At 39.9% G+C, this 27,335-nt stretch overlaps 2 protein-coding genes across 2 annotated transcripts in view; one reads left to right on the top strand and one right to left on the bottom strand.

Annotated features, from left to right (window-relative positions):
- The window catches only part of edar (ectodysplasin A receptor), a 26,269-nt gene extending 20,535 nt beyond the window's left edge, over positions 1–5,734 (top strand). Inside the window, exons 9-11 of the mRNA XM_035676729.1 lie at positions 1,499–1,805; positions 1,915–1,978; positions 2,989–5,734. Of these exons, the coding sequence (XP_035532622.1) occupies positions 1,499–1,805; positions 1,915–1,978; positions 2,989–3,368 (751 nt within the window). The 3' untranslated portion in view covers positions 3,369–5,734. The remainder of the gene's footprint in view (positions 1–1,498; positions 1,806–1,914; positions 1,979–2,988) is intronic.
- Positions 5,735–12,844: 7,110 nt separating this feature from the next.
- On the bottom strand, positions 12,845–27,035 carry LOC118338750 (coiled-coil domain-containing protein 138-like). Its single transcript, XM_035676061.1, has 15 exons — positions 26,904–27,035; positions 26,577–26,616; positions 26,345–26,441; positions 26,148–26,248; positions 25,638–25,801; positions 25,277–25,414; positions 24,950–25,069; positions 24,380–24,457; positions 24,068–24,187; positions 23,006–23,158; positions 22,727–22,843; positions 20,827–21,040; positions 18,200–18,373; positions 14,290–14,428; positions 12,845–13,511 (listed from the first exon to the last, which is right to left on the bottom strand). Exons 1-15 carry the CDS (start codon positions 26,982–26,984, stop codon positions 13,385–13,387), a joined length of 1,863 nt encoding a protein of 620 aa, XP_035531954.1. The 5' UTR covers positions 26,985–27,035; the 3' UTR covers positions 12,845–13,384.
- Positions 27,036–27,335: the final 300 nt, after the last annotated feature.

Here is a 27,335-nt window from a genome sequence, read left to right as displayed (position 1 = left end):
CCCCCCCCCAATGTGCAGACAATGCTGCTTTATTGGCACTAGTGGCAAATGTGCAGAGAGAAGTGTGGGAATAAATGATAGCATAGTGCAGTATTGCACACAAACCGTGTGAGTGAGCCATTGTGCTCAAATGTTACAGCGCTCATAGTGAACATGCTTAGATTGATACGCTGTTCCAATATATGGGAGGGGGTGTAAATTAGAGAATAAATGAGATACACATGCACATACGCACACTCCTCAGCATCAATAGCAGTAAACAGTGTGGTATAGCAGCATGCCAGAGGATGTGCTAACTCACTGCTTTAGCTGCCAGAGTTGGTGTTAGATGTCCGGGAAACAATGCCATTTTGTGTGAGTGTTTGGGAAAAAAGCGTGGGACTGCGAAACAATGGCATTCTGTGAGCATCTCTGTCAACAAGGTGCTTTTGGGAGAAAATCCAGATCAGGCATAGTGAGGAAGAGCATGGGTAATAAAATGATATTACATGGTATCATGTTGTAAAACGCAGAGCTATTTCAGTCAATCACAGGAACAGCTTAGAAACATCAGCAGCTATGGCAACAACAACAACATTCTTCTCCTGCTCATTTTCATTCGTCAAAGTTCCTGTTAGGTTTGCAGAGACATGAGTCATTCTGTGCACCTTAGCGGTCACTCAATTATATGGTAAAAGAACAAAACTGCGTACAAAAACCGGAACTACTGCGTATGTTTGGATATAGCTGAGTGCAAAGTGACATTCAAAGGAATATTTAAGAGGCTATGTCTGGGGTATACACTCTAGTTTATAACACTCGCCTAGCTAAAAGTAAAGTGGTCTAATACAGTACATCTAAACTAAATCCTTCCTTCATGATGGTCAAAATGTTTTTTTTATTAGATTTAGTTAATGTTGCTTTTTATTTGTGTTCATATTGACATCCGTGCTTTGAAAACCGTCATCTATGTACAACAGGGAAGTGAGAAACCACTTTAGTAGTGAAATTGTACTAAATCATTGTTTTAGTTGTAAACTGAGGATGTGCTTCTTAATGGGTTCTTTGTGATTGTATAAAGTTTTACTGTGATTTGTAAGAGGAATCGACTTGATATGTTGGGAATCACGGTTCACTTTAGTGCTGCAACGATATTGTAACTAGCCTATAAAAATTTGGATTCTCAAATTTTCTGGTTTCTTTAGTCCTCTATGACAGTGAACTGAATATCATTGGGTTGTAGCAAAAACTACACATTGAAGAATGTCAACTTGGGCTTTTGGAAACAGTGATCAACATTTTTCACCATTTTATGGACCAAAACAATTAATCAATTAATCAAGTTATTTAATAAGCAGATTAATTGATAAAAGTTGCTAGTTGCAGAGTCCAACTACTGTCTATGAGCTCGACCAAATTACCTGCTGGATGCCATTCCTGTTATAAGTGTTTCATGGGATATCAATGAGTATGTGCACATTTACATATGTTTGAAATATGTCCGTGCTTGTGTGTGCAGTGAAAATGACGCGTCATCAGAGAACGAGCAGCTGCTGAGCCGTAGCATTGACAGTGATGAGGAGGCGGCATCCGAGAAGCAAGGATCAGCCGAGAACAACAACCCTAACTTGTGCCTTGTCAATTTGGGAAACAAGCCTGACCTCTGCCTGCTCTCTCTGGGCCTCTTGGACCGCGACCGAGCCTGCAACGGGACCCCCACCATTGCAGCCGGGCAGGCCAATAACATCCAGAGTCCAAACCACATCGCCAACACCAACCACATCAGCAGTGTGAACGCAATCAATAACAACAATAAAACCCCAGGGGTAGGAAGATGGAACTTTTAAAGTAAAAAAAATATGATTGTGAACAGATCCTTAGTTCAGTTTCATCTGGAAATCACATATTTTGTGTTCTTTATTTTTTACCACACAGATGCTACAGAGTCGAAGGAAAAAGATCCTGGATCTGTATGCCAGAGCCTGCAATGTGACAGAGGGTGAGTCTCTCGTACACAGACGAAAACATCCATCTCACTAAGCCTTGTAATCAAGAATCGATTTCTGCCAATACTGTGGGGCATTTGACTTTTCTCTGGTGAAGATCTCTTTTTATGATCTGTGCTGAAGTGAGAAATGATATCGACTGTTTTAAGAAAACTGCTTTAGGAAGTGAAACTGCATCGGAAAGGCAATTTTTTCCACAAGATCCACAACACAAAAATCCGACTTATTCAATGACTAAGTTAGTTTTGAAGTAAAGGTGTTAGCATGTTTATATGTTTGTTTAATGTCTAAAGAGACTAATTTTCAGAGAAAATCAAACAGTAGTGCAGGGAAATTGTATCATTGCAGCAGCAAAGAAAATTAAGATAGAACAAAAGCATATAATATATATATAAGCAATAATACAGCAACTGGATGGGTATAAAAATAATGCAACTACTTAATAATATTAATGATAATAAATTTTATTTATAAGTGCTTTTCTAAATACTCAAAGACACTTTACATTAAAACATAAAAGCAGCAGAACAACATCAAATAGTAAAACACTAAAAACACATCAGACTAAGCTAAACATTAAAAGCAATTTTAAAAAGGTGAGTACTTCATTTATATGTTAGTTAAAATATGTGAATGAAAGTATGAATAGGAACAGCTTCATCATATAAGAACTATGGTGCTTTCATCTAAATGCTAACGCCAGCTTGCTCACATGCTCACAGTGACAATGCTAAAATGTTGGTGCTACAATGTTAACCACATTCACCATCTTAGTTTAGTGTGTTAGCATGCTAACCTTTATATAATTATCACTAAACTAAAGTGCAGGTGAGTTTTACAAGTAGGATATTTAGTCAAAATCCTCAGGGGACCTCAGGGGACCCTGAATATCTGTGCCAAATGTCACTGCAAACCATCCAATACTTGTCCACCAGTTCAACAGCAAAATCAAAATCTTGATGTAATTGACTATATCACTTCTAACACTCCTGTCCCTCTCCAGGCCTGAGCCCCACAGAGCTTCCCTTCGATTGTCTAGAGAAGGCCAGCCGCATGCTGAGCTCCTCCTATAGCAGCGAGGCGGCCGTGGTGAAGACGTGGAGGCATCTGGCCGAGAGCTTCGGGCTGAAGCGTGACGAGATCGGTGGCATGAGTGATGGCCTGCAGCTCTTCGAGAGAGTAAGCACAGCGGGCTACAGCATCCCTGACCTCCTGACCCGCTTGGTACAAATCGAGAGGCTGGACGCCGTGGAGTCGCTCTGCTCGGACGTGCTCGGCACCAGTGAGATGGCGGCAGCTGCCGGACGGGTCAGCAGTTTTCACAGCCAGTTGGTCTGTCAGTCCCCGTGCTCATCTCCATCCCAGCGCTGCGCCAGTGTCTAAATACGTGGTGGAGCAGAGACTTCAGAGACTATGATGCCTTACAGTATACATGTATGTAGGGACAGATACTGCTCTGGCACGGAGGACAGCACAAATACAGTATACACCTTATCGCCATCACATGAAGAATGTCAGTGGACTTCCCTGTGCACAATCCCTTTTTTCCTATTATGGGTTTTCTCTGTCAAGAAGCTAATAATCTGCAATACATTGTATGGCCTTCATTTTCTGTTTTTCTAAAGTGCTACAGACTTTGAGAAAGACAAAAATCAAATACCGAAGATTATTCTCTGCAGGAATAAAATAATCAGAATTTTTGTCTTCCTCCAATGGAATTTTAGTTTTAAAAAAATAGCTAGATTAACTGTGCGCTGGACGCAACACAGGAACAGCTTTTACAGTCTGTCATCAAAGTTTTTTATACAACATTTGGTACACAGTTTGAAAAAGCCCATACAGATGCAATGGTGTGCTGATGGAGATGCAGCAGTGCCAGTTAAGTGCTTTTCTTGTAGACACACCGGTAAAACAAGTGGAAGGACTGAGGATGACTACGTCCTCTCACTGAACCTTCTGATCAGGACCAAAACCTTCTTTTTAATCCCGCAGCTGACACAATATACAGAGAGCGTACTGATTTGACCGCAGCATCAGTTAACATTCATAACTTTGGGCTGTGCTGTCATCATACAGGAAAGACAGCAGATACGAGCTCCCTACTTAAAATACAATCGTTATGCTCAGCTGGAAATGCTAAAGCATCATTCAGATCAGCTTACATCTGCAGTCTACACTACAGAACAGTATTTACATTTTTTAAGAATTACCTAAAGACATTATGCACACTGCTTTTTACGTTAATTCTGAGTTGATCCTGCAAAGTTGTTTACTTTAAAACACAGACTCAGCTCTATTAACTGATTAGCATGTGTGGAAACGCTGATCACGAACAGATAAGGTTTACAGAAATTAATGCAGCATTACTCTACTCTGCTGCTTCTTGCGTTCTGCCTTAACAGACACATGTAAATCCACTTTCCCAAGGTTAACACACACAGACTTACTGCAACTACTTCCTCAGCAGTGACCCAGTCTGTGACCCCCTCCCCTCATAATTCTTCCTCTCCCCGCTTATTCCCCTTTTACCTCAATGCTGCGGTCTAGTGCTGCCGCCAGCCCTAATTATTTGGCGTGTGGCTCCCCGGGCCCCTAATAGGCTGAAGTGTTGTGGTTTACAGAGCGGGTGCAAAGTGCCTGTGATTTCCAGCACCCAATTAAGCATTTAGGGCCACTTAACCACTGAAAGCCCAGTGGAAAAGCTGTAAAACCCTACATTAAAAAGAGAGATGCCACGGCAGAGGCATGACTAACTGCCCCCGGGTTGCTGCACTGTGAACGGTGCAAGAATGCAGCCGGTCGTGGTGGAAGCAGCGCTACGGTCATCCTATAACGTCTGACCTTACTCAGCTTTTGTGGTTGGCTCAGTCATGCTCAGACAGCATTTAAACTCCCCTCTTCCCTATGGGACCAATATAGCAAATGAGAACAATATGCAGTTCTTCTGAAAAGCAGCTGAAGCCGGTTAAGTGCTGTACGTACAGAGACCACGGGTGGCTCTGATAAGCGTGAAGTTAAACTTTGTGAAGAGCGTCACATTAATGCCCATCTTAGCTCCATTAATATAGGTAATGTTAACCGATAAGATGCTGTAGGTCTGCTTTTTGTAGCAGTGAAGCTTCCAAACTCAGCAGTGAGCTCCGAAGGCCAACTGTTACAAACAATGCCAAAGCTTACTTTGATCTCATTTCTTGGTAATAGGACTGATCTTTATCTGATGCCTGTTGTTGTCAGCATAATATCCCATGACAACTCTGCACAAAATCAAACACATCATCTCCCACTGCAAAGTCCCTTTTCTTGATGCTTTTTTTGTTCCTATTTTACATTGCAAACTCTGGGGCTGGACTCCAGTACTTTAACTTAATGAATGTGCATGTTTATCAAGCATGTGTTCATATTTTCTTTTTCTTAAATCTCTCCAGTCAAGGCAAATAAAAAAAGCTCACATTTAAATATACTGCCTTCTTAGAGCAGGGTTGTCTTCATCAAATCCAATTCAATTCAAAACAGGTTGAACTAGTTATTTTTATGATGTTTTACGCTGTTGAACTTTTGTAAATAATCTAATTGGTGGATTGAATTGAAATGAAATGGACCCAAGGCCTCTCTTCAGACAGGCCGAATCTTGTCTGATATATATTATGCTGAAAGGATGATACACAGAAGCCAAACATGAATTACTTACCTCAGTAGCACACACAGTATAGTAGAACATGTAGAAACACACACAGACTCATCACCAAACCAAAGTATAACTGTATATATAACTTATTATTGTACATAATGTATACATTAATAAAGATGTATGGCGAAAATGGCTTGGTATTTGAATTTTAAAATGTGATAACTGACTGATAAAGTATAAAATCTTTATTATTATAATTTATCTTGGCTGATAAAAGGAATTTAGTTTGAGATAAGTGACTCTGGATTGGACCCTCTGGACCCACAAAGTATGGAGCAAACTGCCTGGGACTTGAAATGTGTTAATGTAACCTTTCACATTACTTATATTGTACATACACCTTTATAGGCTTGCTGATGATGCAGTTAGTTCGTATATATTGCGCAATATAAGTTAACAAGACATAAGAATCTACAGACATGCTGCTCTGTGCGGCTGAACTTAGGCACAGTGGCACTTTGAGCTAAATGCTAACACGCTGATGTTTGGCACAGATAATGTCTAATAATAATCTCAGTTTAGCCTGTTAACATGCTGACATTAGCTAATTAAGACAAAACACAAAGAACAGCTTGGGGATGAAGGGAACCCATTCGTTTCCAGGTATTTAAAGTTAGGCAAATTCAAGTTTTTAACTGTTGGTGGCGCTAGATTTGGCATCACTAAAGTGTTTACAATTTATCCCGAGGGCAACATGAATGCAACACTTCATGGCTCTCTGCCAATAATTGCAGATTCCCTTCACTCAAAGAGTAAAAGTCAGAGAATCACTGAAATCAGTAGGATTCATCCTCTGGGGATCATGACTGTCTTTAAAACATTTCATGGCAATCAGAGTTATTATAGTTTTGTATTTTTATGTTGTAGGTCATTTTCAGAGTGGGGTTTCTCGTTTCAGTTTAGTTTTTATTGTTTAAAAATGTTACGTTTTAGTTTAGCCTTTTTTTTTATTATAAGATTGGGGGTATTTGTCAGGGGCACGATTTAATTAGTCCAGAAAAGGTATTACAATACAAACACATTGCCATGACTACATTGTCATGTAGAAATCCCAATCTCAATAAACATATCCATATCCATCTTATTGTTGGGACCAAAGTGGTCAACCTACCAGCAGACAGACACATTACCATCCTTGGAGCCACAATGCTAGCATGACAAAAAATGTTTTAATTATGCCAATAAATTAAAACACATACAGTGTAGACTCTTAATGACAGGGTAATTCAAATCAATTCAACTTCACAATTAAGTCTTAATAGGTAAGTGCAAGAAGTCTTCAAAAAAGGAATGTTTTAAAGATATACAACAACCAGTACAGAATTAAATATCCACATAAATGTAATGAGCCATACACATCATGTCAGAGGTGAATGACACTGATAAACAATATAGTAAATATTATACATTGTTCCATCCCAGCTTGTTGTTTGCCAGCCATTACAGCACACACTGACTGTTTGTTAATGGCTTAGAAACCAAATGGAAAATCGCTAATCACAGCATTTTCTAGCTCATTCAAAACTCCCAACAGTTAATTATAGATCATTAAATGTGACATATTAACTACACGGTTCATCAAATGAGAGATGATTTCATTGGAAAAAGACTGTAGGACAAGATTAGTATACCTTAACGTCATTCAGGCATTCGTTCTCACCCTCAAATGCACTTTTATCTCTCCCACTGGCTTGCTACTGCAAGTTAGGAAGCCAAACCACTCCTCTCTTTAAAAGAAAACTTATTTTTCTTCATATTTTATAGCACTATTTGCTTAGACTTATGAGTTTTTTTTATTTACTGTTAACTGATGAACTGTGAACTACATTTTCTAGATACTCGATTTCTTTATCATATTTTAGATGATCAGTAATTATACAACATGCGCCAACACCAAATAGTTTTCTCAACCAGGAGAAATTTGGTTGCGACAGCAATTGTGCTGCACCCACCTTTTCTCCACCAACAAGACATTAGCCACTAGAGTAGCAGCTGTCACTTCTGCACAACACCCTGTCATCAGGCTTTCACTATGTGCTGGTTTATGTATTTGTGCCAAGAATTCCCAAGGCCTTAGCTAAATGATCAGGTTTGTATGTGCTGGCTGAGGATCTTAAGTCAGGTTCACAAAAGGTCTGCCTGGCAGTGGAAAAGCCTGTGATGCTGCTGTGGGGCATCAGGGCAGCATTGAGGTCTTTCTCTCATCATGTTTCAAACATTTATGATTGCCCACAGATAATCCACCCCAAGCCAAGAGCCTTGTAGTCTGATAACACACACACATTGAGTAGAGGTGCATATGTCTTCAGGGTCTGTTTTTGTCTCTTAAGAGCTTGGCTTGACTTTAAATGAGGATGAAGCTGTAGAGAGCCACTTCAGGGCAAGGAGTGCCAACCATGAGCCTAATTAAACCTCTGCCAGTCAGTAACACCTTCACCCTCCACACAACAACTACCCTGTCAGTCACCTGCAAACACATCAAACAGTACAAGTACCGTCCAGACCTCAGTCAGGTGTATTTTCTATAACTTGTTTAGATCAGAACGTGTGGCTGTCTGGATGAACTGTGTTTGCACTCTTAATAATAACATTGCTTTTACAGCCATAGTTGCAGTTCAGTGCAAGTGCAGTGCAGTGCAGTTGCAACTAAATATCCACTGACACACTGTTGCAGTGCATCTTGCTTCTACACCAGTTATTTTAAAATACAGTCAGCCATGAAAAACAAGGAACAGCTGCTTTTTGAGAGCTGCCATTTTGCACCAACTTTAAATTAATTTGGAGGAAATCCTTTGCCGAAAATGGTTAAAAAGTGTTTATTACTACTGCGACATATTGATGGACAGTAAAGAAGTAAATTATGCTGTAGGAGTGATTAATGTTGTACCTCCTAGTTAATTCACTGCTCTACCTGAATCAGCAAATGTTTAAAGGTAGGGTAAGTGATTCTGGAGAGAACCAATACCATGATATAGTGTCAACAACTTTCTTGCTGAGTTTTAGAGAAGATTGATACTACTGTCATGTTTGTGCATTAAGTACAAAACTGGAGACAGGGCATGATTAACATGAATCTTACCTTGGCATAAAACAGATTAACAGTTTCCCCCTGCTTTACTCTTTATGCTAAACTAAACAATCGGGTACAGACACAGACATGAGCAGTATCGATCTTCTAATCTAACTCTCAGAAAGGAAGTGAATATGTGCATTTCCCAAATTGATTTTAACAATTATTTTAAGTAACTATAAATATTTGAGGGTACATTTATCATAAAGTAGGAATAGTTTGGTCATCTGGCGAGCAAAAATAGTTACATTAAATGCAAATCTGGGATTATTGTTACATTTGTTATCTCAAGTCTTTTCATGAACAACATGCAATTTCCTAAAGACAATAAAAATTTGTAATGATAAAAAAAGGGCTTTGAATGCAACCATTTACTACCAAATACAAACATCGACTATGGGCATTCTGGAAAGATTGTAAAAAGTAGGAAAACAAAGAAATTTAGAAACAAAGGGACACACCTGAATCAGGACTGACACATTTTAACAGATACAATTGTTATCAGATGCAAGCCTCTTAGTCCATGTCAATGATAGAAAAGCGGGAATAAAAGAAGCAAATTTGGGAACTCTGGAAACCAGTGTGATCTTAGCCTGTCAACCATAAATAACCCCCGACAGCTGCTTCCACTCACAACTCCTTCACACACTACCTCATTTACAGTCAGGTATATTGCCAGACCCTCCATGTGCTTATTGCATTACTAAAGCAGCATATTTACGCATATTGCGGCTGGAGGAAATAATATACATTTGGTGGTCTGCCATGTCAAATCGCTGATTGACTTGACTTTATGGTTGTGCTGAAGTGGAACCACTAATGTTTCCCCCCGCCAGCCTCCCCCCACCTACCAAATAACTTTTTAATGAGGTTTACCAGCCAGACCAGAGAAGGGTGACTCTTTAGGGTAATTTTCTGACTTTTTGGTCCACTGAAAAAACACAAACATAAATCAAGATCAGTGTATAAAGTCGTGCGGGTGATGCTGAGCAGGGCAGATTGGCAGACCAGACACCAATATGCCGACTGCAGTGCAGACCAGACTTAACTGAAGTCATGAAAGTAAATAAATCAGCCGCCGACAGTTCCTGGAGTAGGCACACAGGCCTATATAAAGTGACTGCCGAACACTCAAAACCTTCAGGCTTTAAAAGCAGCTGTAAGAAGGTGGTCGATTAAATTCCTGTCACTTACAATTATTTCTCAGAAAAACCCATAAAAACTGTAATCTACACCGTCCATCCATATGGTCCATGTGTTCCTGTCGTATTTATATTCTTATCTCTCTCTCTCCTTCCATACATAGACAGGCAGTTGCCACTTTATTAGGTGCACATAATAAAATTCAATGGCGTTTTTTTTTCTCGTTTTTTCTCACTTTCTACAATATCTGGCAACCAAGTCTGAGCACTGAAGGCCATGAGATATGCTCAAAAGCCTGAAAAACTCTAGGAAGTGAACTTTGACTTTACAATATTTTATCACATTTATTCAAGAGGTGTTTCTTATGTTTAGTTCAAGCATTTATAGCAGAGCTGTTGTATTGAACTGCATTAGACTGTTCATGTATATCTAATAAAGAGGCCACTGCGTGTACATACATTATGCTCAATATACAGTATTGAGGAGATGGATGGACAACGTTGAAATCAATTACGCTGCAGGACTGTAAGCATCTTTGTATCTGATAAGCACAGATTTCACAAAATGAGGGAAACTACAAACCTTATTTCAAGCCCTTGGAGGTCAAAAAGGCACAGTGTCACTTTAAGGTCATCTTTAATTTGTTTGGATTGATTTATAAGGAAATGATGAGTTCATTTAAATTGCATTGTTGGGTGTGAACACAGCCTTACACCCTCAGTATGTCCTAAGTACCAAGTGCTGACAACATGATGGCTTGGTTGGTAATCCGACATTATTACATTCATTTAAGCCAGTAAGCCCTGCGGCCCTGATCGGCTGCCATGTGTTACCACTCTGCTCAACAGCTCCACATTAAAGCTTTGCCAACGTAAAATATGAGTTGATCAAGAGAGAAAGTGACGATTGGCTTCGCAACGAGATCCAGTTTTCAATCAATTTATACTTAAAGGGTGGACGTGCTACGAAGCAGAAGAGACGGATGCTGAAGAAACTGTTGATGACAAAATGATGATCTTAGTAACCACACCGCATCCGCCTTGATGAGATGGAAGACGAGTTCATGGTCGGACCTGCAAATGTACCCTGGGTCGCTTGTAGTTTACGTGTACACAATGTGTTCCCCTGTTGATCATTTGATACCATCCGGATGCAACGAAATTCACAACAGCCACGATGGGAAAGCAATAGAAATACTCTCCTCCGTAATACTGAGGCAAAGGATGAACTTTTATCTATAACATAATGTCCTCTGCTTATGGCTGTTGGTGAAGTAGTAAAAATGTAAGCAAGAGAAGAATTTGAGGTGAGCTAAAACTTAATGAGTGACTTTCCCTTCTGGTCTCTATATATATGTCAATTTAGTTTCACCCCCAGTGGAGATTTAAAATTATACTACTTATTTACAAGAGTACAATCATTTTTTTAAAGGGCAATAAAAATAAGTTGTTTTCCAGTCATTTTGTATATAAACAGAACTTTTAACATTGTCCTTGCATGTGTTCTGGTGCCTGCCACATATTAATAGAAGTGGTTAAAAACCAAAGTAATTTGGAGTAATAACATTCCAAATCATTAAATGGGCTAAACTATAAGCTACAGCTCACTCCTGCACCTCTATCACAGCTGACGGATGTACGATCCAGAAGCTTTCAAACAAGGTTTAAAAAGTAAATAAACTGTGGTGGTTCAGCATATTTTTTGGATGCATGATTTCCAAAACTGATAATTTCCATTGACAGAACAATTCTTATTTTTACATTTCACTCACAATACCACGTGTTTCCTTTTCTACCAATGGATCTATTGTAACTGTAATGCATGGTGCCAATGCCAACTGTCTGAAATCACTCAAGGAATAAATGTAACTCAAATATCTAAAACAGGTTGTGTTTATTTTGGCAGGACATTTAATTTCAAACATCTTTGTTCTTGAATGTTGCAGGTGGTTTAAAGCCTTCAGGTTCACTGTCACACTCAAGTTTTCTCAAGTAAAAAAACAAAACCTTTTTCGATTAGACAGATTTGATTGAATGCTAATTTTTTTTCACTATTTTCTAACATTTTATAAGCCAAGCTATTCATTGATGTATCAAGAAATGTAATAACAGATCAAGGAATCAGAATATCTGATAAAGATTAATGCATACCTGAAGACTAAGTAAAATGCTATAAACTAAAATCATAGAAAGCTTTTTGTTTCGTTATCCGTCCTCTCTACAAGAGTCAATGAAACAGAATTTTATTCAGTGTGTAACATTTAACGATCTATTGGTATTAATGGAATATAATATTCATTGGTGTGTTTTCATTACTTTATAACCACCTTAATATTTTTCCGTTATCTTAAAATATTTTTATCCACAAACACCGGCTCCAGATAGGACCTTCTGCATTTTTAAGAGTTTCATGGCCATAGTTTCCTGTTTTTTTTTTTCCTTTGGTATGCACTAACCAGTAGTTGGTAATATGTAATGACCTTTCCGAACCCTCTAGAAAAAGAGAGATGATCCTGTTATCAGTAAAGTTGTTCAAATCCGACATCCAGTGCACAACTGTATTCTACAATAAATATATAATAAAGGACCCAAAGGACAATATGCAACACATTTTTTGTCAAACTTGTCTTGTCTTCGTACTTCGGTCTGAACACTGCTTCGCACAGTAACTAACATGAAGTCAATTTAGGAATTCGGATGCTGTAGGGGCCTTAAAAAACTGGATGCACCCCTTTCAAATTCAGACCAGCCAAGCACTTCCGAGTGGTTTTCAACGAGTACGTTTTAAATATCGACTGTAATTGTTCCAGTCCGTCCAATCTCCTCTATCAACCAACACCACCAGTGTGTCCCATACTGAGACCATTACTCCCATCAACCCACCCATGCTCTGGAACAAACAAATAAGACACGTTTATACAAAACATATGGATTTCAGCATTTCATAGGCAGTCCTATCTTAATTTCCTTCAGTTCTTTTTGTTTATTGTCATTAAAAAGCTTCACAGTCACAGCCTCTCTTCCTCTGAGCACATCAGACAGCCATTAAGGCCACTTGGCAAGCATGACACTCATTTAGAAAAAAGGAAAAAGAAAAAAAGAAAAAAAAATGGGGGCGGGGGCCCATCACAGAAAGAACAGAAGACAAGACATCAGATTAACATTGGGGAACATAAAAACAGACGGGTCACAAAACATACACAACAGTAAAAAAAAAAAGTTCTTCTGACAGACAAGAGCTTCAAAAGAACTTCAAAAACATATCACTAAATAAATAAGGAATGTGCGTCTGCATATGTTATTTGAGGTAAAGCAGGATGGAGCCTTGAAGTACTGTACAGTTGGAAATATGGTAATTACAGTCTGAGAACGGTCCAACCAACGTGCTGGAGTACTGAAATACAAGGCAAGTCATCTTTATCGTAACAGGGTAGTTTGAGAATTTTTAAAGAGACCTTGAATCCAGCATGAGGCAGAGAAACACATGTGAGTGAGTGTGTTATTTAAGGTTCTGAAGGATGGACCTGAGGTTGAGGCACAGGAAGGTGTGCGTGGGGTTGGTTTTCTGATTAAGTTCCTGTATCTGGAGGTGGAGGGAGGAAAGTTCAAACAGACGACGGTTCTTCCTGGACAAAAATTAACACAACGACCCGTCAGTCCAAATACATTCAACGAAACACATTCCACCAAGTCAGTCACACTCTAGCAGTCCACCAGTGTGCTACAGCTGTAGAACTTCATATCTTTGGCCAGGTTTACACTACTTGCTTGAACAGGCCACTAGAATGAAGTGGCACTACAGGAAAAGTCAGGGATCACCACAGTTATCAGGATTCATCATCTGGAAACCATGATTGTGTGTATAAAGTGTGCAAATCTATCCAATAGTTGTGGAGATATTAAAGTCTGGACCAAAGTGGTCGACTGACTGACCAGGGTTTTCCATCCCTAGAGCTGTGCCACTAGCATGGCTAAAGATTTTGAGAAGCGGTGAAGGTGTGGATTTAATGACTTCAGCAGACACAAAGATTAAATAAATACATGCCACAATCTGGAAATAGCTTGTTTTAGACATTAAATATAGCTTCAATCCAAACTAGGGCTATAATAATTACACTGTGGTTGCAAAAGTGGGGGTCAGGACACTCCCAATGGGCCAGAAGATAAATCTTAGGGGTCATGAGATGATAACAGGGTAGAAAATGAGAAAAACACAAAATCATAATTATGTTTTCAGTTGTTCCTTAAAGCTTTGCTTTTTTTTGCTTTTTTTTTTATATTTAAGACACACTATGAAATGATAACAGTGAACAAGCACATGGCTGCTTATTTCCACACATGTATGAGACGTGTTAATCCTTGTTCAGTGTGTGATATAATCAATTTGGAGATCAATGTATCTACCTGACGCTGGAGAGCTTCTGGAGTAGGATGGAGAGCTTCTCCAGCGACGGGAGCTCCAGGCGAGGGTTTTTAAGAAGCTGGGAGGTCGCTCGGAAAAACTCCTCACAGCTACACGCCTCCAGGAATGGATTTAAGTAACCTACAAGCACACAAACACAAGCAGTGCAAAGAAAGTATGATATTCTCAAAACAATTTCTCTAATAAACAGCACATTTCTATTTAACTTCTGAAGAGATTACAGACTTAATTTTGCCATACTTTCCAGATTTACATATAAATGAAAACTACATGTAGGCACAAACAAACCATGAAAACCCTTTAACGATCAAACTGAGTTAGACAGGGACAGCTGGATGCTGGTCAAGTGACTCTGTGATGATTGTTTTTGGAAGAGCTTCCATATTGTCACTGTTAACTTTGACCTTCCCTTCATCAAACCATAACTTCACACACACACACAAACACATAAGGAGATGAAACGGAAAAAGGACCACAGCATCAGTCCACACAGATGGGAGCTGCAAATTTTTTTGATGAATAAAAGCAAATGTGAACCGTATGAAGTCCTAAAATTAGTTGGTTCCTCGTAAACAAACATTTGTTTCTGCTAAAGTCACATTCCTACTCCTTCAAGAACTAACTCTCCACTGTCTTAGACCACGCACAAGGGTGAGGGAACACAATCTGAGCCACAGAGGGACTTTCTTGGCTGGTACAGAGGTTCTGCTGGCATCAAATCACAGCAGAAGATTGGATGGGGAAGAATAGGATTAGGTTCAGATAGCAAAGGATAAGACGGGTAGAATCTGATAATATGAGAAGGATAAAGCAGGAAAGGACAGTTTGGTCAGTCTTCTTCCAACAAGAACATCACCACATCTCAAGGTCATAAAACTACTAATTCATGTTACTGACATGACCTTGAACAATTTATATACAGAGGGATGTTTTGTGCCTCTTTTGTCTGACCAACAGTCCAAAACTTGAAGATTTTCTAAAACTGAATCCACTGCAAGCTAAATACCTACTAGGATAACAAAAAGAATCAATTTGGATACACTATTACACTATAATAATTACTCAGACCAATTCTTAACTTAAACCTTATAATAAATGATTTTCTGACCACTTGGGGGCAGGGGAAACAAGTTGTGAACAAAGCACTCATGTTCAGTATCATCACTTTTTGAGTTGACATGGTGAACAAAAAGTTGCTTATTTACACATAGCAGTCACAGAGCAACATGAGCACTGATTCTAGAAATAATTGCGATAAACAATATTAATGTCATTTTTGTTTACCAGCTTGTTGCCAAGTGTGTCTACCATTAATGGATTGTTCTTGTTCTTGAGTGAGAATAATTTCAGAACTCTTAAACTTAAATATCACTCAAGTAGGTCTTCAGTTTATTTATCATTAAATTATCATTACTTTGTTTGCAGCACTATATCTGTTTCAAAGGCACTAATATTGCATCTTATTAAGTCTGCAGACTGCACATTGTCTGCAGCACCTCTGACTCACACTGCCCAGGTTTCTCATGGGTCATTATCCTTTTAATGTGCACTACATTTTACACACGTGGCCATACAGATACAGATGGATAGACCTATCACAATAATGACATTATTGACTTATCATACAATATATAGACATGACTTACACATTTTTTGCTGACCAGTTGTGTTAACATGTGAGTGTGTTTGAATGAGAGAGAGAGCGTCTACTTTCAGTCTCACTACAGATGTGTGGTCAAGCTCAAATATGACCCCAGACATCGCATTAGTATGTTATTATAATATCATTATATCAGTGGCATAAAATGGTCTTAAAATGACAGTATCGTTGTTTATCGCAATTATTTTTGGGACAATATATCGCCCAACGAAAGTAGTTATCGTGACAGGCCTTTAGATGGAGACAGAAATACAGATTCCTTATAGGTTGGATGATTGACAACATTGGTGCGGTGGGGCAGATGATACTGTTAGAAGTGCGTTTAAAGTCTTTGTCTAAAGCAGGGGTTCTCAAACTTTTTGATTTGAAGACAATAAAGTCTTCATAGTAAATCAATAATTAAACTAGGATCACTGTAAATAAATATAAATTAAACCCGCCCCATTTCTTCCCTTGTTTTTCCAACTTCCAAAAAATGTGAAAATATATTCCATTTCTCCTTTTGCTCGGGACCCCCAACAACCCACCTTAAGGACACCTGTTGGTTCCTGGACCCCAGTTTGAAAACCACTGGTCTAATCTAAGAGTCCGGGAGTGTTTCGTTTTTTTGCTTTTTAAACCTGAAACACCATCAAAACATATAACAACACTTTTCTACTGTGGCAAGTATGCAAAGATCACAAACACACACCAAGTAAGTCCATATGTGACCATGGAAATTACATACTGTATACTGTATGAAGTAGTTTGGTAATTAATGCACTCACTGTTTACCAGACATCAGTCAAAGCCAGTAAAACCCTGTTACTGAGTGTGTTTGTGTATGCTGAGGTGGTCAACTGCATTTTTGTGATCCACGGATGTGCCATAAACAAGATGTGTTGGTGGTAGAGTGTGTGACTTTATAAAAGCAATCATGTTGTCGCAGCCCGACCACAAACATCCTGACCTGTACGTACTGTATGTGTGTGTGTGTGCTTTGTGTACAAGTGGACCTTTTTGTTTTGTTTTATTGGCAACCTTCAGGGGTAAACCTTTCTCCCCCTCTTCCTCACCCCTTTCCCGTCTCCCCTCATTACTGCTTGTAAAACACAATAATTAGCAAGTCTTGCTAGACTTACAGTCACCTTGAAACACACAACAGTATGTAGACACACACAGCTCCGGCCCCAGTCGCCTCTGGCATATGGCTCTGCTGTGTATTAGCATACAGCAGTCTTAAATGATATGGCTCATAACCCCGCTGAACTTGCCCTTCCATGGAAACACACCGCAGCTGTTTTCTTCCCTCCTTGCCAACCTCTGTCAAGTCTTTTGTCTTTCCATGAAAAGAGCCAGGAGGTGGTAAAGGTCCAAAGTTTTATTACCACAGCTTCCAAATCTATTGCCTGACCAGTGCTTATGATGAATGTGAGCTCAGACGAGCCGTTATTTTTCCCATGTGGTTTTTATGTGGGGATGATATGGAGTGATACTGTAGGAGGAGCTGGTATAAATCAAAGTAAATAGTGACAGTAAAGGCAGGCAATAAATCTGGGGTCTATGTCAAGCACAGACAGTTTCCTGGGCAAAGTGAATTGTGTAATATTAAAGGTGATTCTTGAGGCCACTATTGAGGTGCTAGGGCAGGCTGGAAATACAACTATTTAACTAATATACTGAATTTAGTAATAACTTTTTGGACGAGACTTCAACACTCTTTGTGCCATCCAATGATGCTCCAAAACGTTAAGTAGTTGCTACAGGTTTTTTACTTTAATTGATAGTGACAGTGATAGTAAAGGGGGGAGAGAGAGAGAGGTGATGGCATGCAGCAAAGGTCCACAGGTTGGAGTTAAACCCATGGCCGCTGCAGCAAGGACTCTGGCGCCAGCTCTTCCAGGACACCCTGCTACAGTGGAGTCTTTAACTCCAAAAAGGTGTTGCTTCTAATGTTCTGAGACGTACCTTGATTTTGTTTGCACCTCTGCGGCACCTCTACAATTTGTGCATTAACCAGTTTACTAAAAGTTATTGTGTTAAATACTATCAATTCAACAATTACTGAAGCAGGATTAAACACAGTGTGGTGGTGGTTTGACAGGCACAGCTGATAATGCTTCTGCCTGAACCCTCTTTACAATGAGACTCATATGTCAAAAAGCCTGCTCCTCATCACCCTTCGTGCAGTCTCATAAGTATACAAAGGTGATGGGATCTACACTATAGCCGTGTGACATGTGCATACTTACGGGATTGTTCCGTTAGCTGCATCAGGATATCTACAGGTGTGTGCAGACCTCCACGGCCAGCCCGAAGCACCGACAGCAGCGCACACACTCCTCCATAGTGGATGAACAGGCCTCGGCTCTCCTCAGACGTCAGCTCGGTGTGGAGACTGTCCAGAGCCTGGGCCAGCACGTCAGCTGCAGACAGACAGACAGAGACACATATGGTACATACTGAGATACTCCATTCAGTTTTAAATTGTTTAAGTCATTTCAGTCTTGCATTGGTATTTTAGCAGAAAACTTTTACTTCAAGCTGAAACTATAGTGCTAGAATAAGAATATAAGCTAAATTAGGAAATTTTATATTACAAACATTTCTAGAGACAAATCTCATCCAAGGCTGCTGGTGTGGTTATTTTCACCATCAATTATCCTACTGATTATTTTCTCGACTTTGCCTGGTCTATAAAAACAAACAAACAACAGAAAACTGTTAAAAATGCCCATCACATTATCGCTACCTTGTTTTGTTTGACCACTAGTCCAAACCCCCAGAAATATTCGATTTACTATAATGTGAAATATCAATAAATCAATAAATCAACCACCATATATTCAACTATATATTCTGAACTAATTAAATAATCAACTATAAATATTATAAACTTGTATTGCCTTTAATTGATAGTGACTGGAAACAGGGAGAGAGAGAGAGACAGAGAGACAGAGAGAGAGGGGATAACGCAGAGGCCACAGGTCAGATTCTAACCCTGGGCCGCTGCATCAAAGACTCAGCCTTGGTGCACGGGTTGCCAGCTCTACCAGGTGCGCTATCTGGGAAAAATGCAGTTCTAATCTCAGCTTTGTACTATATATTCTTATTAAATTTTTACCTGTTTAGTAATGGGAAACCGGTCTTCCATCTACCCTTTCCTATCTTATCCCCACTATCCAAGCTGTGTTTCCTTTTTTTCTGATACTCCGACATTGTACTTTGGCCCTAATGGCTGCCATTCTCCTGCAGTCCAAAAACCATTTTGCCTGACAAATTCAAATGTGATCTGTGGTGATCATCTCAAATAGTTCTGAGAAAGTTCTAAGAAAATGCTTTTCAAATGTCTCAAAGTGTTGAATTTATACATCCTGACATGGGATAAAAGCTTTCTTTTTTGTTTTGGACTGAGTTTGGTTAGTCTGTCTTAGAATGGTACCTATTATGTGTAAAAGCCCAGAAAATATGAGAGGGAGGAAACATCTCTCCATTATGCTCAATCTGGTTTCGTGTCAATCCACAGAAGGGGAGAAAGCAAACCTGGTAAGCAGATTGACAGAAAACAGTCTATATAAAGACATACTGTGGGAGCCCCCAAGCATTACAAGCAGATGGAAGGTCAGTTCAGAGGAGAGTTTTATAAATAAGTCAGGATATGTAGGCTGCACCCACTGTGTGAACTAAGATTTATAATATGGCCAGGGCCAGGCAACAAAATATGGATGTAGCTAAAAGCTCCTTGCCCTTTACAAATATCTGTAAAAGCCACGCTAGCGGCTCTGTGAGGTTAATGCTCTTTGTAAAGAAAACAAAATTCTAAGATAAACATAAATAGGGGTCCACAGATCTGTGGTGCAGCAGTTTCTTCTCATTAATCAGTTCCTGATGGAATGTTTTCTTTTCACAATTTGTAAAAACCCCCGTTTCTCCATAGCTCTGTTCTAACAAAATCTAACTGACATCACTATTTTTGACACAACACAAAAACATGAATAAACTGTTTTGACTCTTCATAAACTCGATTAAGGCTCCATCAATAGTTTTTGTATAAGAATTAAAAATAAATTATTATAACAGAATTTTCTTATTATCAGCAGAGTGTATGTATGTACAAACTGAAATCATCATTCAGTAGTTGTTGAGATATGTCAGTCTGGAGGACTGATTGACATTTGTGCCACAGTGCTAGCGTGGCTAGACACGCTGTGTATGCAAAAATGTTCCAACCGTTGCTGGCCAGCAGCACTTCATCAACTATAATAGACAAACAGGACGACTGCTAGCAGCATTGTATTAGCAGTGACGTGGAAAATTTAATTAAGACGTGAAGTAAGGAGTTTACACAGCATGCTGAGAATGTGTAAGAACACAACACTCAGTTACACATTTAACACCCTGCTGTTTCTGTGGATTTACACCTACGCACGTGGGGGGCCGGCATAGTGGGAAGTGACAAGTAACAACAGATGCACCGCTCACATTTTCTAGCTCTGATTATGATGACGATGCACAAGTTGAATTAGGCTGCCATCAGTGCCGTGACATCACTGCATCATGGATGTGTCTTGCTACGTGCAGGACAGGTAAGCAACCACAACTATAATGAGTACCTTTACTTTTTAGAAAATCTCCTGTTTGATTAATCAAATTATTATTACTAAACACGTATTAAGTGTAATAATTTGAAGTGAATTATGAAAAGTTTTCAAATGTTTCATCATCATCCAGAAAAACTCTTCTTTTTATTATCTGTTTCCTTTGTAAAGCCAACTTGTCTTAGTGACAGACGGGGAGAGCACATTACAAACTAGTCATAGACATTGTGAAAGTATTTGTAACTGTACTTTACATTATACCATATACCATACATTATTACCTTGTGTGACAGTGCGGAGGATGATGAGGGTGGAGAGGATGCGTGTGTGAGGACAGGGGCTTCGGTAAGTAGGCCAGCTCCTGTAGGGTCCACTTGCCTCCCCACTGCAGAACTTTGGCAGGTCTGGATCTTCAGACTGAGCCACTGTCGACTGGGCTGGGAGCCTCGATACTTCCTCTCCTATCCGCCGCACAGTGGCAGATAGTGCTACATGCTGTGCAAATAAACACAAACACACACACAGGTCATTGCACAAAATTCATGACTGTGCCTGCACTCAGTTAGTTGTGTTATATAACTGTAAATAAAAGGAATGACATGCCTACAATGATCTTCATCAAACGCCAGTGTAGAAAATAGAAGGTCAGCCTGAAAGGCAGCCAGCAGGCTTCTTCTCCAAATAACTGGTGGAGCCAATAAATCAGTGCAGTAAACTATAGCTACTATCCAAGATTTATGTATTTCCAAAGCCCTGAAAAGCTGGTGATTTTCAAACTCACTACATCCCTCTCTCCATAGGGACCCTAAGTTATCTGCCTTCTTCCATTTCTGCACTGTGGCCCAATAGAGGTTGGTTTTTGTCTTAAAAGTCAACACATATTGCAGCAATAAGGCAGCATGTGATTCCAGTTGAGCATCAAGCATGTCACTGAGCAGATAGGACATGGCCTGACAAACAAACATTTGGGAGGGGGGGGGCAAGCACCCTGCAGCAGGGCTGGAAAAGCTTGGAAGTCGGAGGCTCAGGGTAGAGAATATGTGGCCAGAGGCAGACGGTGACGTCAGGATTGCGATGTTGGACAATAAGCTACAGGTATGGGTTAAAGGTATTTAGCCTTCACAATAAAATAAGCCTGCAAAGAGGGACTGAGTAACAGAGCTACATTTACTCCACCTGTCTCCAATTCAACCAGAAAAGGCTTATGTACAGTATCGGTAATGGGGGGCCCTCTAGAGGCTCAAAGCCATGTGGCTGTATAATGGAGCAGGATACACATTCTTATCAAAGCTACAGAAAGAGGGACAGCCCGTTGTAATGCCCAGACTCTGTTCAACACACAGAGACAGGCAGGGGGGGCTTTAGATAACCATGCTTCTCATCTGAACACAAGATGCAACTCGACAGGATCTCCAAACATTAAAGCCTGCCGTGCTGTGAAGGGTGATGTAGCGATACAGCGGATATCCCCCTGCTTGAAGTGGATGTGTATTTCTCAGATGTGTAGCTATGTGTTGAGGGAAAACTGTGTGTCGTGTTTGATTTCTGCTGCATGATGTTCTGAGAGTGACCCAGCAGCTTTCTGTAGGGTAACACAAATACCTATAAATAAGGAAGGTGCAAAGCCACAGAATTGACAGCATTTTGTTAAAGAATGTCATCACACTCCCCTGTGTTGTTACTTGTTGACAGCATAGATAATCTAATACAAAACAAGGTTAATGCTGCTGAAAGTGTCTGATAACCAAGAACTATTTTTTCCAGGGAAAATTGATTTTTTGACTAATGCTCCTTTTGGTAGCCACATGGAAAACCAGACATTTTCAGACAATAGCTGTTCACATTTTTGAAGGCAGCCACCTCAATAGTATGTACAGTAAATGGGTTTTTGTGTTGACTGGTGACATGGCTCGTTCATAGCGGCTACTCCCCGAAAGGTTTTATGAAATAGAACTGTGATGGACTGCTGCAATTTTGATGTAGTGACCACAAAATGATTGCAGGTCATGTGAAACCATCTGGCCTACAAATTACTTTTTGGCCCACAGTCACTACAACAGAAACGGCTGTCAGGACATTTCCTGCACATCACATATACGGCTCTTTGGATTGTAGCAGCCTGGGCCCTAAAATCCAGAGGTGAAAGTTGGTAAAAACAAACAAACAAAGTACTCAGTATACCTGTGTACTGCTGTCCATGTGTCTCAAAGCCCAGTGGACGAGGCGAAGAAGATTGAGGAGGAGTTCAGGTTCTGTCAAAGGATTGTGATGAAGCTGATCTGCTAACAACGGCAGCACCTAAGGAACCAAAAATAATTTATGACTTTGATTGCAATAAAAAAAACCTGTTAATCTGTTTTGATCTATTGCTCTTTTGTGCTCATGACACCAAAATATGCACTGAAATACAGTTGTAATAAAGATCCAGAGATCACAGTGAGGCTACAGTTAACACGCCACCTTAAGGCATCTCTCGTTGAGTAAGACCTCTGGAGGCAGACAATGGCTGACGCCTTTCCCTTTGTTTCCTGCAACTGAGGAGAACGTAGGTCTATCAAGTACCCAGTCCAGGAGAAGGGCCAGGAGCTTTAGTGAGGTGGGACTGGTGCTGCCCTGAAGGAAGGAAGATGAATGAATAAAGGGTTAAATTACATTGCTGAAGCAGTTATCTGAAGCCTAATTTGTCACAAAACCTTGACTTTAGTTATAGTTGTTATTTGAAAGTCCCCATCCACTCAAAAATATTATTTTCTTCTTGTTCCTACAGCTGGACATTATTGTTCCAAGCAGGCTATTTGTATACATGTCTTAATTCATGCCTGGAGGGGATCTTCAATTAGACCTTTATCATACGTCAGTGTCACATCTTGATCTAAATTCTGTAATATGTCCCGCATGGACTCACAATGAGCATCTAAGTGATGCGAAGAAGTCAAGATTTAAAGAAACATGAGTAGAATGTATAACTATTTCTATTTGAAGTTCAGCCGTGAGAGATAAAGGCGTATTCACAGAAGTGTGAACATTACATCATGACTGTGATTTCACCGGGGAGCCTAAAGGTGTTAATTAAACTGTGAAAAAGTATGATAATTAAATTAAAGTTTGGCTCCGTCAGTGTTCTCCAAATAGGGAAAGGAAAAAAAAAAAAACATTAAAAAAAAATGACAAGTGCAGCTGTATGAGTGAGCTCAGAGCTCAACTGCATCCACTGATAATCCATCTTCATCGACAACAGCGATGATAACATAACAGAATCCCAAACTACAATTTATCATGTCAGCTGGCAGCACGAGTGTGGTTTGTGGAGAAGGACTGCTGTAGTGTTTCCAGCTATGTGTAAATGAGTGTGTGAGTGTGTGTCTAACCATGCTAAATGATGTGCACAGTGAGTTTTTTCCATAAACACACACCAACAAATAAAGTAATGAAGCCTCAGACAATATATCCCACTGATTTGTTAGTTGGATGTTCTGCTAAACAAACAAACACACACACACACACACAGTGCTGTGGGCATACCTTGTGTGTGGGTTTTCCAGAGACAGCAGTTTTCTCCTTTTTGGATGGTTTGACACACTCAGTGCTCTTAACACTCATTTTCTGACAGCCTCTCGATGCTACGCTGTGCTCGTACTTCCTCTGAAAACAATTCATGATTCAGTGAATGAAATGTTTGAAAGAACATTTGTTTGCTAGAAGAAAGTATTTTTAGAGTGGAACGGCCTGATTATCAGATTGAATGTCAGAATTTATGGGTTTTCCATGGAAACCTGGTGTGATTCTTGTTAATAAAAGCACAGCCTTCTGTGCATTTGTTGAATACATTCTTACCTGCAGGTTCTCAAGTCGGGCCTGCATCCTCTTCGACTGGCTCTCTAACTTCTTATTCTGTTCACTGATCCCATTCAACTGTTGATTAAAAAGCATGCAGTGTCAATCTATCCAAGACCACAGCCCATAAAAACCTTCCCTAATTAGTTGAATCCCACGCCAACAAATCTGCCTACTTTTTTAAGCAGAATTTTGTTTTCTGTGTGTGTCTTTGAAGCAAGCAGTGTTTAATTCAACAGCTAGAATAACACTGGTATTATTCAACATCCGAATACAAGAGGGTTATGTCATAGCGCCCTCCTGTGGTCCATGGTACTAACTGTTTGGTATGAACCTACTCAGAGTAAATGTCAGGATTGGCTGCTGCAGGCTCCAGTTTGAATATTACTCTCAAAGTAAAACATAAACATACATAGAACACTTAATGTTCAGCTCACAGCTAGATCATAAAGCCTACATATTTAAACACACTAATACAGTGAAGACTTTCAATCATATTGAGCTTTTAATCACATAAAGTGTTAAAAAAGACCTGTAGACTTGCATGGCTTGTATGGGAACACTTCTAACCTGTTTCTTCATGTTGTCATTCAGCTCCTTGATTGTGTCGAAGCTGGACTTGAGCCTCCTGTTCTCCTTGCTCCTCTCTCGAAGAAGATCCTGCAGCTGGCTCACCTCCTGGTGGTGTTTCTGGTGACACATCCACACACATTCGCACATAATGAACAGTGCAACCACACCAACAATGCTTGAACACTTGAGTTATACAATACACTGATATAAGGTTGATATTGCATCATCCCCTCATGTTGTGGCAAGTCCTTACTGACCGTGATGGAAATTAGTGTTCATTTAGTCTGATTACTGGATTTGGAAGGATGTGTATGTGTGTCTGACCTCTTCTACAGCTATTATCTGAGTGTGTAGCATCTCCTCAAGTCCGGCCAGCCTCCCAAAGGCCTCCTCCTGTTGCTTCAGCCTCCTCTCTCGCTCCTGCAGCTTCTTCTCCCACTGCTGCTGGCTCTTTCGTTCTGCCTGTATCCACACAACATTTCTTTTCGAACCCAAACAAACTTTTGAATCTAAAACTCAAAGCGACTCTTTAGAACCAAAAAATACAAGTATGGAAATCACATTATTCTCTGTGAGTGTATAATATTCGACACACCACTGAGAGTATCCTTTCATGAAACAGACATCTTGTCACTTTTTCAGTTTTGGATCTGGATTTACTCATAACCCCTCATTTCTCTCTCACCCTTAGTTGCTCGTAGATGGTCATCATCTCCTGGTACACCGTTGCTAGTACTAAAGAAGAGGAACGGCACGAGTCAGGGAGTTGGCAAGCTCTCTGCACCTTCCCATCGGTCTCACTTTCTGGGGACCCAGGGCTACCATCCAGACAGGAAGGCAAGGTCACATCTGGACAAATGGAGGTATAATAGATTTAAGCCCCAGGCTAGCTCATTATCTACCTATAACAGAGGCTGTTAGGAAAAGTCAGAAATTTCAGCAATAACAGAAAATTAGGTAAATAAATTACAAGGACTCTGGTGAAATTCAAGGACTAATCACTGAGGCCCGTTTTATTATTCATGATCTTGTCAAGTCATTCATTTTAAAACTGCAATCATATCAACGTGACTTATGCTTCAAAAAGGATTTTCTTCAGGAAGTTAGGAACCCTGAAGTTATTTCTGCGTCTGCTACTTTGAGTTTGCTATAAGGTGGTCAGTTCTTCCAGCTCAGAAAGCACAAACACTGGCACCTGTTTCTGTAAACAGCAGCTGAGAGTCCTGAAGAGGGGCCGCTGTAGAGTCCCCACTCAGGTCCTCATTACTGCCATTTAGACTACGATCACTGCCAAACCTTAGAAAATACAGAAACATATTTTGATCAAGGCATAATACTCATTATAAACATGAAGCAATTGTATTTTGTGAAGGGTAATCTCATTAGACGTACTGGTCAGGATGGCTGGCAACTGCTCTGAACAACTCATCTAAAGCTTTGCTGTAACATTTAAGCTCTTTCCTTGGCTGTGTGGATCTCCTGGCTGCCTCTAAAATAGTTAACATAAAGTAATGTTAGGCATATCAATTCAATGCGACTCATTTTTTATTCATGTCAAGCAATCCCCAGTTAGCAGGGGGTAATTCTGAGCATGTGTGGGGGGGCTTGTGTGAAGTGCACTTACCATCTCTGGTTCCTGAAGTAATGTCTTCAGACGGTGGCAACTTAAAGTCACCACAACACAGAACAGCACATTATTCATTTAGCTCGGCGGGCATTCAATGTTTTCACAACAGGCGAGTAAAGCAACACATTTGTAGCTCATTTAAGTTTCATGTGAAGGTTTTTCATTTAGCTATCATAATTTAACACTGCAGGGTAAACAGACATCCGGCGTGCATGTCTCCTAATCGGTTACAGTAGCCCAATTTATGTGTTGCTTCAACCGGTTAGCATTTTTACCATGAAGTTATCAGACTCACAATACTTTAAGTTGTTGTTAATTTCAAACCTGTTTCCTCCTTTCCAAATATTTCCGCTTAAGTTTCTCGACTGTATCAGCCACATCGGTGTCTTTGAACTGAAGGTTCATAGCAACTGTAACCTAGCTTGGTTGTATTATCGACAAACTCTCTTTTTCTTTGGTTACAATTAGCGCGAAGAAGCACAAAAACAAAACTTCCGGTTAAAACATTTCGAGTGTAGTTTTTTTTTTGGGGGGGGGGATTTGATGTACATTATTTTGAAATTCCACTCGCCATACTTCCGCTATCACTCCTCTAAACTTCGTGTGTTTGACTTCGACAACAAAACGTGGAAACAAATACACAATCCAAACTTGGCGGATCAATGATCACGTAATGCTTTTAATCCCTTTTTAAAATAAACACTGTAAGTTCATTTGAATAGGACAAAAGATAAGATAAGATCATTTAGACTTTAT

The sequence above is a fragment of the Morone saxatilis genome, unplaced genomic scaffold (assembly GCF_004916995.1).
Source record: "Morone saxatilis isolate NCDOM2014 unplaced genomic scaffold, NCSU_SB_2.0 Contig5, whole genome shotgun sequence".
Taxonomy (NCBI): Eukaryota; Metazoa; Chordata; class Actinopteri; family Moronidae; genus Morone; species Morone saxatilis.
Note: the sequence above shows the minus strand (reverse complement) of the source record. Positions and strands in the feature narration are given on the sequence as shown.